This window comes from Camellia sinensis, chromosome 2 (assembly GCF_055761805.1).
Source record: "Camellia sinensis isolate YWXY chromosome 2, ASM5576180v1, whole genome shotgun sequence".
In the NCBI taxonomy this organism is placed as follows: domain Eukaryota; kingdom Viridiplantae; phylum Streptophyta; class Magnoliopsida; order Ericales; family Theaceae; genus Camellia; species Camellia sinensis.
The window spans coordinates 84,940,836-84,952,306 of NC_138962.1; the positions used below are offsets into that span (position 1 = coordinate 84,940,836).

The 11,471-nt window shown below is 35.6% G+C and overlaps 1 protein-coding gene and 1 long non-coding RNA gene across 4 annotated transcripts; both read right to left on the minus strand.

Moving 5' to 3' along the window:
* Positions 1 to 486: 486 nt before the first annotated feature.
* Positions 487 to 2,291, minus strand: LOC145820166 (ribosome-inactivating protein charybdin-like). Its single transcript, XM_082914993.1, has one exon. The coding sequence runs from the start codon at positions 2,244 to 2,246 to the stop codon at positions 1,416 to 1,418; it is 831 nt and encodes a 276-aa protein (XP_082771119.1). The 5' UTR covers positions 2,247 to 2,291; the 3' UTR covers positions 487 to 1,415.
* Positions 2,292 to 7,131: 4,840 nt separating this feature from the next.
* LOC114278291 (uncharacterized) lies at positions 7,132 to 11,072 on the minus strand. Of its 3 annotated transcripts, XR_014360357.1 has the most exons (7): positions 10,992 to 11,072; positions 10,799 to 10,902; positions 10,501 to 10,579; positions 9,715 to 9,752; positions 9,147 to 9,596; positions 8,688 to 8,736; positions 7,132 to 7,576 (listed from the first exon to the last, which is right to left on the minus strand). It is a non-coding gene; the product is annotated as an uncharacterized LOC114278291 (long non-coding RNA). The 3 variants fall into 3 exon arrangements; XR_014360358.1 differs by having other exon boundaries at positions 8,688 to 9,277; XR_014360356.1 differs by having other exon boundaries at positions 8,688 to 9,596.
* Between the last annotated feature and the right edge of the window lie 399 nt (positions 11,073 to 11,471).

Here is an 11,471-nt window from a genome sequence, read left to right on the forward strand (position 1 = left end):
ATGCCATGTGTTTGACACATGACCTGATTCTGTTTAAAACCCTAACAAAATCTTAATGGAAAGGATCAAGTGTAATAAGGTAATACTTTGAAGGAGTTAACTGGTGAGTTTTAAAGTTTAGGAGAATAAAGTAAAAATGGATCATAGTTCAGGAAAATTTACCGTACTTTACCTTATTTTTTTTAAAGATATTCTTGACTAGCAATTTATTAGTTTAGTATATAAATATCTAGGTAAGCCTTAGTACAAATCAACATTTGTGAATTATTAATAGAGATGCTCTTCTCTCCCTGTTCAGTTGTGCCTGACTATTCGATAATATGATTCATAATAATTAACAAAATGCGAGTAAGTAACTTGACTCGAGTCCCTTGCCTGCAGGCTGCACGCATGGTCTTAGAAATGAGAATTGTTGATGGAGTTGGTTGAATTTGGTATAATGCATCACACCAAACAAGTAGCTGTACATGTATAAACTTACACAGATTAAATTGAAACCGAGCCAGCTTTTATTTATGATATATACAAAATACTTAGGAAGCAAAACAGACGAGCACCAACCAAGTAACCTAGTAAGTAACAAGGAAGGAAGATACAACACAACTTCCAAGTCCAACCAACTTATTTACTATTATAAACTTTTTAAAAAAAAAAGTCATAAATTAAAACAACACAAGACTGCAAGAAAGGACAAGTAGTAGCATATGCATATGGAGATATCGGTGGTCTCAAGTCCAAGTAACCTTCACTTGGATCTCACCATACTTGCCGGAAATATTCTTCTGCGATGTACCGGATAGTTGAGCAGGGAACTGTGCAGTGCCATTGGCAATCTCATCATCGGGAGAAAGACTGTCGTGATCCATCAGATCTGCCCGAACTATGAGGGAGGAGTTCCGTGACACGGCCACCACAGATCTCGTCAACGGGATAGGATTTCCAGGCTTTACATCTATGTGCTCATTTGATATCTTTCGGAAGAGCACGCTTTCATTCATAAAGTTGCCATTGCGAGCAGTAATTAGTCCATAAACATCGGCGGAGTTTTCCCCATCTCCGTTGATGAGCGTAACCTCCACAGTGGCCTCCACCGCATCACTCAACACTATGTAGTTCACCGTCACCGAACCATACTTGCCACGAACGTCATTGTATAAGGGCTTGTCATACTCATTGGTGACGTTGAAAACGTTCCAGGATATCTGCCCGCTGCTGACATCATCGTCCGGAGACAATTTGTCCTTATCCTTGAGAGCCACATCGATGGTGAAGCTGCCGTAGGCTGAGATGGATCGAGCTGCTGGGCCAGTCAGCAAAGCGGTATCACGGGGTCTAATAGATTCGTAATTATCCCTTGATCGGTTGTAGATGTATTGAGAACTGAGTCCGTTGGTGACTGTGATTGTGCCGTAGAGCTAGCCTGGGTCCTCTTCGTCGATGTTGTTGATGCGCACCGTGAACACCTCCACCAACGGTCGTCCCACTACCAGCACCGCCAGAAGAGCCCTTGTCGATGACGATGATGGTGATGTGCGGGTGCTCCTGAGCAAGATGCCAAGTACGGCAACCGCGTCCAGAGCAGACACAATATTCATAGCATTAGGTTGCGGAAGACGGAAGAAATTATTGGGATCGGCATCGGCTCGCAGCAATGCGGCAGAGAGGTCTCCCCAACCGTGCTCTAGTGCTAGCATCCAATTAGGAGGTGGCGAACTGCTGCTGAATGTGGCAGTGAGATGGTCGGAGATACGAGTGAATCTAAGCGATTCACTAATCATCTGAATCACGACAATCAGTGACCTCGCGCGAGTTGTGGAGGTTGTGGGAAGAGCGAGCCGATTTACGGCAGCCGTGAGTGGGGTTTGGCCAAGGTCTATTCTATTCATCCTTTGTCCGGCAGCATCTTGCAGGGCATTGTAGCCACCTTCGAAACCCAGGAATTCAGATCCGGCAATTAGACGTGAAGTAGAAGAGGTTCGCCCGAACTCCCACCACTGGGTAGAATTGTACATTTGGTAGCCGTCAACGTAGAGGTTGTCCCGTCGAATCCTCAGCCTGATCGAATGATTGTCATTGTTGGTTCGCAGTATGACGTCAAACCATCGAGTGGGTGGATTCTGCTGAGGGGGAAGTACAGGAAGATTGTGTGAAAATCTCTCTCTCAATTCAACACGTAAGCCTTCAATGAAATCCCTGTAAGCTCCACTACTGCTTTCAACATTGAACTCTACTGTGAATTCCTCCATTAACTGAATTCAATTATGTCATTGACAATAATAATCAATCAATAAAAAATCATAAAAAATAATAACTCAATGAAGTGCTTGTAATTATCATTTTCAGCGTTGAATTCCTCAATTAACTTAATTGAATTATGTCATTGACAATACTAGTAAATCAATAGCTAAAATAATAATAGTTAAATAATATTAATAAATAATTTTTATTTTTCTCATTTCAGGCATTATCATCAAATCTTGAATCGAATCATAAATCGTTTTGCTAAGATAATGAATCGTGAATCGTAAGATTCACTTTATTTAACATAATATATAATTTCATATATGTATATACATATAAAAATAGAGACATAGTGTTTAAATGAAATAAATATCAATATAACTAAATTTTATAAGTGAATATACATATAAAACCATGTATATCAAAATAATTAATTGATCTTTTTTTTTTTTTTTTTTTTGTGAATAAAATGACGTCGTTTCATCAATTATACAAAGACAACTGAATCATAAGAATCGTAACGAATCACATTGAATCATAAGATCCACTCAATTTAAGATTCAACCGCATGAATCGAATCGTTTTGGTTGAAACTCGTATCGAATTGTATGAATCGAATCGTGAGACGTAATTCTAACAAAAATCGAATTGAATGATGGCCATAGTGTTTTACTTTCCACTGAAACTCAAGTATAAAGTTTAATTAGCATTTCACTCAATATTAATTTAACGGACCTCCGATTCATTTGCATATTACTTTCGTGTTTCTTCTTCTTCTTTTGAACCTGTAATGCCAGCAATTCCAGTGGTATAGTCTTTAAGTTTAACAGTGTAAAAATAGTATAACCCAACATAAAGGGGAGAAATCTAAGCGGAAGATGACATATCAATAATTTCTTGATATTTGTGAAACTAACCAAACCAAAACATACATCAATTGAACTGGACACACATGTGATGTGTTTAGCTCTTCTAGTGAGTTATGGGTTTGACTGAGCCCTCTAATATTTTTCCGGGAAATGCCTGGGTTTTTTATTTCAGCAATGTTAGGTATTATGAAAAATATTTTAAGAATAATAATGAAAGCTTTATGTCTTTTGGATTACACTTAGAATAAAGCACCACACACTAATCAAGGTAATCTAGGGATCATAACTCTTTCATGATCATTTTCATGAAAGAATTTTCATGATCCCTAACTTTTCTCTTTATATTTAGCAGCAGTGTTAGGTATCATGAAAAACCTTTCATGAAAATAATCATGAAAGCTTTGTGACCCTTGAATTACACTTCAAATAAAGCACTACATACTAATCAAGGTATTCCAAAAATCATAAATTTTTCATTATCATTTTCATGACAAAATTTTCATAATCCCTAACTTTTTCCTATATTTAGTGTCCACAAAAACATTCCCTCATAGTTTCTTTCCTTTCCGGAAAGAATCTATTCATTTACACTCTGCGCGAAATTCTTCCCCAAAAAAACTTTGACGGGAACATTTCGGGACATCAAATACATAACCCAAGCATTTTCCTATTTTTCCTTTAACCTTCTCTGAAAAGAGGAGACGGAGATGAAGGCATTAAGGCCATGTTTGTTTGGGTGGACTAGATTAGCATTCCCATGATTAATAGTCTTAGGACTACGAATCCGTTGGATTATGTATCCTATCTTAACTAATAGTCAAGTTTAAAATAATTAGTCCGTACTTCAATTGTTTAACCAAACATCGGATTAATAATTTTATTGGACTATTAGTCCAATCCCAAGCTCATGTCCACCCAAACAAACATGACCTAATAGTGTACGTAGCTGGGAGCTACGCTGGTTCTGTTCTGATGGAGTTCTTTGTTGTGCATCAAATGCATAATATAACGTGTTATTCTCTTGATGACAACACGTGGAAGGATCTTAGCGGGTGTTCTCCCGCCCGGTTTATTTTGATGAGCTTGAGTGAGGATCTTGTGTAGGCGTGCTCTGGTGTGGCCATGTCATGCCCGAGGCTGGCCCTGAATTTTATAGGGCCCAAGGTGAATTTCTCAAAGCGGCCCTTTTACATGCTTGGTCAAAAAAATTTTGAGCAAAATGATATATATCCCCCCCCCCAAAAAAAAACAACTTGCTAGGTATCTAATACACAATATTTGCTTGCATGTATAATCATTAAAACCTTCATTAACTTTTCCATTCATACATTCATTAAGTTCTTCAATCACTAAATTTTCATCAATTGAACCAGAACTCACTGTTTGTTTGTTGCAACCAAAAAACTTATCAAGAGTTCCAGATGGAGATTGAATTAAATTTTCAACTTTTTACTTATTTTTCTTTTATCATGTCCAGAACTATACTTTTTAGAAAACATGCTTATATAATCAACAATTCACTAAAATTCAAAATTCACTGAAATTCAACCAACAGAAATTCAACCACATAAATCTGCAAAGAATATGTTTACGTACGCATTGAAACAGTTATATTAGCTTCACAATCTTTCAAACAAAAAGTTTACATAAATTAGGCACGAAATTAGAGATTATTAGGGTAGATAAATTAGGGCATAGAAATTACAACATTCAATCAATACCTAAACCCAAACTAGGCACACAATTTGAACCAAAACCTAAAACCAATTAGGGAAAAGAAATTATAGAAATCAGAGCAAAGATTTCCATTAAAATGAGCTGAGAACTTGAGAGAGAAGACTCACTGCTGGAGAGAGAGGACTCTCGAGTCTCGATCACTTCTGGAGAGAGAAGACTCACTGTTGTTGCTCAAACGAACGAAGAGAACCAATTCGTTCACTACTTGATAGTCTGATGATATAAATATCTGTCCCTAGGTTATCTATATATAAAGAGCCGATGCTGGGCGACGGAAATTCCCCTTGTTTATTTATTTATTTATTTTCCATACAATATACTCACACCTGGGGATAATAGTGAAAATGACAAAAAAAAAATATAATTGCATCCTATCCTCCTCTTGTGGATGAGCTCCTTCCACGTGGGTTTTCTCTATGAAAAAGGGTCTTCATTTTGTTCCTGCTTTTGCCAATTTTTACTTTGCTTTTCTTTCGCAAGCTCGCTTGGTTATTGTTCTTGAAATGTTATTGGTTTTGGGATTGCAAGTGTGTTTTTCATTGTGTAGGTAAGATTCAATTTGGTTTTTCCTTCGTGTACCATTTTTGTTGTTCTGTTTGAGAAGAAGACATGAGTAAAGAAGAGTTTTGTGAAGGTTCATGCATTTTCATTCATTTCTTGAGGTTGGGCATACAGTGTTTTTCATTGTGTGTAGGTAAGAATCAATTTGCTTTTTTCCTTTGTGTACCATTTTTGTTGTTTTGTTTGAGAAGACGACATGAGTAACGTTGGGCATACAGTGTTTTTCATTGTGTGTAGGTAAGAATTAATTTTCGTTTTCCTTTGTGTACCATTTTTGTTGTTCTGTTTGAGAAGAAGACATGAGTAAAGTTGGGCATACAGTGTTTTTCATTGTGTGTAGGTAAGAATCAATTTACTTTTTCCTTTGTGTACCATTTTTTTTGTTCTGTTTGAGAAGAAGACATGAGTAAAGAAGAGTTTTGTGAAGGTTCATGTATTCTCATTCATTTCTTCTACATATTTACAGATACCTGTAGGTATAGGTTTACACACTTGCACAATTTTATAGGATCTAAAAAAAAAAACAAAAAAACACTTCCAGTGTAATGTTATTCTCTTCAAATGCTTGGTTGAGAAGGGGTTTTCATTTTGTTCCCTGCTTTTGCAAAATTTTACTTTCCTTTTCTTTTGCAAGCTTCCTTGGTTATTACTCTTCAAATGGGGTGATTATTCACTACTCCTGGAGTATGGACACGTGGTGCTCCATAATGTTTTGATTGGTGAAGAGACACAAGGGCCCACGATTTATGTTGGAGATGGGGAGACAACATGGGGCTAACTGAATGGTGATTGGTTTGGAGTATGGACACGTGGTACTCCAGGAGTATTGAATAATTTCCCCTTCAAATGTTACTGGTTTTGAGGATTGCAAGTTGGGCATACAGTGATAAGAATCAACACTACAGGAAATGACACTTTTGGCGACCAAACTATTGGTCGCCAAAAGCCCTATTTTTGGTCGCCAAAACAAATTAGCGACTAATTTTTTTGGTCGCCAAAGTCGTCGCCTATGCTCTGTCGGCGATAGTATTGGCGACTAAACTATTTTTGGTCGCTGAAAGTGAACGTTTTGGCTACTAAAGTCTGGTTAGTCAGCAAAAGTTATCTTTTGGCGACTAAAATATTAGTCGCCAAAACTGAACATTTGGCTACTAAAGTCTGGTTAGTCGGCAAAGGTTATCTTTTGGCGACTAAAATATTAGTCGCCAAAACTGAACATTTGGCTACTAAAGTCTGGTTAGTCGGGAAAGGTGATATTTGGCGACTAAATATTTAGTCGCCAAAAGTGTTCAAATAAAATTAATTTGATTTTTAGCGACAAAAAATTTTAGTCGTAGATAAGTTTTAGTCCTAACATTACTACATTTAGGGACTAAAGAATTTAGTAGCCAAAAAAATTATTTTTCATTAAATTTTATTTTTTGCTACTAACCATTTGGTCGCCGAAAGTTTTCATTTATTTTTTGCTACTAAACTATTTAGTCACCTAAAGTCTTATATAGTTTTGACTACTAAATTTTTAGTCACCAAAAATCTTTGGATTCTTTCTAGCTACCAAATATTTAGTGGCTAAAAACATTGATTTCCTTTTTGACTACCAAATTCACTTTTTCTTTTTTGGCTGCTAAACATTTACTTGCCAAAAACTTTATTTAGTGTTTTTTTTATTATAATTTATTTATCCACAACCTGTATTTATTTCGTGCAACCTGCACCCTGTATATAAACAAAATAATACATATTTCTATTTCGTTTCAACCATACAAAAATTTGGTGTTTTAACATCAAATTCTATACAAATCAAATATAATCCAACCCAAAATAATAATTCCATACAAACATATAATCATACAAAATAGATATCCTTTGTACACAAAATTCTACATCAAATGTCAGCAAGCATAAAAGAAAATCCATGAAGTATCAACAAGTAGCAATCTGTAGAGAGCTTCTGGCTCCGCGCTTCAAGGTACTTGTTGACACTGACAACGAACTCTATATTCCAAAACAGATCCAGAAGCTGTTGTAAGAAACAAAGAGGAGGTTTTTTCATTGAATTCATCTTGGGAAACTGATGTGATAGAAGACAAGTGATGATATTCTAGACTTCCATGGACTATGCATTTCCACTTTCTTTGGTGTAGCCTTCTCTCTACCAAATTACCACCCTGCATATATTATATGATGATCACAATAAGTATCCAATTTTCATCAAGAGAACACATAAACATCAAAGATATGAAAAAAATAAAAAAGAAAAGAAAAAAAAGAAAAAGTTTCTACCAGTGCACAAGGCAAATACAACATGGTCTAGAAGAGATAGTATATAGACTGTCTTTCCCTTTATTTTTTTTTATTTTTTATTTTTATTTCGTGGAGAGACTGATCCCCATGACTCAAACCATGCACAACGCTAGAAACATGTAGCACTTGTAATAGCTATAAGGCAGACACAACATGGTCTAGAAGAGATAATAGGTTGACAATCTTTCCCATTATTATTTATTTTTTTTGGAGTGACTGATTGTCATGACTCAAACCGTGCACAAAGCTAGAAATAGATACCACTTGCCATCGCTCCAAGTCATGACCTTTAAAGACCAAATATAATATGAAGAACTTTAAGATCCCCAATTGAACTGCAACAAAATAGTTTCATGCTTGGATTATATGCAAATTGAAGAGAGCAAAAGTGCACTTTGATTCATAAATGACACTGGACATGTTGTCTATAGTAATATTCCAAAACATAACATCTCCAAATTTATTTAGTGTAAATTACGCTTTTCACCTATATAATTCGATCCAAATTTCACTTGGTCCCTATTGTTTCACTTTGTCCCTGCACTTTAAGTTCAATTTCAATTTAGGTCATATGGTCCAAATTTCATTAATTGTTTCTGCATGTACCCATCAGGAGATAGACACGTGTCTCAATAACTTCCGACTTGAACGGAAAGACCAAATTAAAACTAGACTCAAAGTGTAGAGATCAAATTGTTCAAATTTGAAATAATACTTAAGTAAAATTTGAGTCGAACTGCAAGGGCTAAAAGTGTAATTTACTCATTTATTTATGTCCTTCAGTGAGTGATTATACACTAAAAAATCACAGTTTTAGTGCATAAGCTTCCCATCATTGCAGGATTTGGGAAGAATCAAATGTACAGTCTTATCCCATGTGTAGAGATGTTGCTTTACCATGAGTGGGTGACTAAACACTAATAAATAAATAAAACTAGGAGGTACTGGAAATTAGAAAAGGGAGAGAGGTCACACCTTAGGGTGAAAATTACTTCTGGTCTAACAGTAGCAGCATCAGCTATTGCTGCAACATTTGCACCGGGAGGTCGACCATGATTTGCAAAACAAAACATCCAAGTGAATATCCAAGTTTCTTCTTTCAAAAAAAAAAAAAAAAAAAGAAAAAAAACTAAATGTATTGTATCTGCAGAACCAGAATTTAAGGGCTAAAATTAGCCGCAATGGCGTTTTATTGTACTAATGCAAGTCTTATCCCGACTAGTTCTAACAGTGATCCATTTTTTGTGCAGAAATAAAGTTTCCTGGTGGTGACGCGGAAAAATCAATGTCTTGTTAGTGGAGATTCAACTGAACAAAGTTTCTGTCATAAGGTAATTCAACTAATGTCTTCCACAAATATATGATCCCACTCTAGAAAAAAAATTAATTAATTTTAAAAAAATACAAAGAAGAAGAAGAAGAAAATTTACTCACTCCCAATCATCTGAAATAACTCCAGATTTCAATTGGAACGTAGAATTTTGTTCTGCTTCTTGTTTTGTGCTGTGATCGACTGTTGGCATGAAATCAACCCAAACTGGCTGTGAATTTTCAGTCAGATGCATCTGGAAGAGGAAGATTTTCAGTTCCAATTTTAGTTATTTATAAGTCCATTTTCATCTACCAGAACATAAAGCAGTACTGTGATTGTGCCATAATTTGACATAGGTACCAACTAGACAATTAAAAACTTGCTAAAAAGATCAAATCCCAACCCCACCACCACCACCACCACCACCACCACCTCTTTGTCCCTACAATAAGAACAAAATACAAGACACCAAGGGTTGGGCCCGGTGGATGAGACACTCCTCTATCAGATGTGATGCTCGGGTTCAAGTCTGACAACTGAATGATGCAGTGCCCCCTTCCCCTATTCCCCTCCTAGGATTGTTAAGAAAATAAAATAAAAACACATAACACATTATTACTGTCCAGAAAGGGAAGCTAACCACAATATATCTCATCAAACAAACATATATACATATATACACATACATACCTCAGATTTGGCAGCAAAGTTTTGCTGTTTCTCCCAACCTGTAAAGCTGACTTCTTTTAAGTGATGAAAAAGGTGGTAAAATTAATACATTACTAGTTTAAATACATAATGTAAAAAAAAAAATCAATTTTAATATTCTCTGTGAGATTATATCCCAATTTTTTATGACCATGTTCGATGGGGCTTGGCTAATTATGCAGTGGTTTGATAAATTTGTCACTTGAGCATAGAATCAAACACTTGGTGGGCAAAAAACTTTAAGGGCTAGCATGGTGAGCATAGATTATTATTATTGTCTAACCAAACAAGGATACCATTGTCCAAGATAAATAATCAGATAATAAATATGAGTCTCTCATTATCATAAGGGGCTTTCTTTGTTTCATTTGCCTTCTAAAAACATAAAACTGCCATCAAATTTAGGTGTTTTGCAATTATATATGGTACACTCACACCAAATCAAAACCTTAACACAAAGGCAAAGCCATATCTCTACTTAAGACTCGCTTCTCTACATCCACCACAACCACCACCATCATCACAGATAGGCACAACAAACCAAGAACGCTGAAATCAAGTGACCAGGTATGTAACCCAAATAGTCAGTTTGGGTAGCAGAACAATGGTGAACTCAACCCATGAACAACCCTAGACAGCATATATAAATCAATGAAGCACGTATTTTGCTTCCCAATGTGAACAGAGTGACAGCACACTTGCACAAAACTCATGGTAGCGAACCTAAAACTATGGTTAAAAAGGAAAAATCAAGCAATACCAACTAACCATGCCAAATTTCTGAATGTGTGGGCAACACCGAGTACATGTCCAGCAGTTAAAAACATATCTACAAACACGAAATGATCTGCATCCGCCCAAAAAAATAAAAATCTCATCATTTATAAACATTCACACCAAAGTGTGGAGCAAGCTAAGAGAGAAACCAAAACAGAATATTCTTCATAGTATTGACGTAAGCATTTTACAACACTGCTACTCATTTTCGAAATTTAAAAAATTGAACAGCACAAATTGAGCAAAATCCCTAAATTTAAAACCTTAAAAATTGGGGAAAAACACTCACAAATTGAGCTATAGTTATAGCGAAGACACATTCGACACCGGACTTGAGCCTGGTGAGAGTGGCCTTCTTGTGGGCGACGATGAAAGGGGCATCCGAGCTCGCCACTGTCAAGAACAGAGCTGCTATCAGAAAGAGAGAGAGAGAGAGAGAGTTGGAGGAGGGCAGAGGCGTGATGGCGGTGATGCTCCCGTACCTGACGCCGACGGAGACAAAGGCGAGAGAGAGAGAGCTGGAGGAGGGCAGAGGCGTGAGAGAGTGAGAAAGAGAGCGAAAATAAAGAAGTAATAAAGTTCCCTCCGAAATTTCCCTCCGATATGAAGCAAAATTTTTAAATTTTGTAATTACAATGGCCGACTAATATTTAGTCGGTAAATGTAAAATAACAACAATTTAAAAAATTAAAATAAAAGTAACAAATATATTAAAATTATTTTTAAATAAAAATATAAGTAATAAAATTATAAATTAAAAAAAGACAAAAATTAAATTATCTTAAATATTTATTCTAATATTTTATGTACTGAAAAATATAATAATATATTTTAAAATTTTATATTCTTATATTTTCTTATATTCTTATATTTTATATATATATATATATAATAATAAGAAAGAAAGAAAATTAAAAAAAAAAGAAGGAAAATTTTTTTTAAAAAAAATTATGAGCCAACTC

Excerpts from the sequence above, each read along its gene's own strand:
- LOC145820166 (XM_082914993.1), bottom strand. The coding sequence starts at position 2,246 with ATGGAGGAATTCACAGTAGAGTTCAATGTTGAAAGCAGTAGTGGAGCT.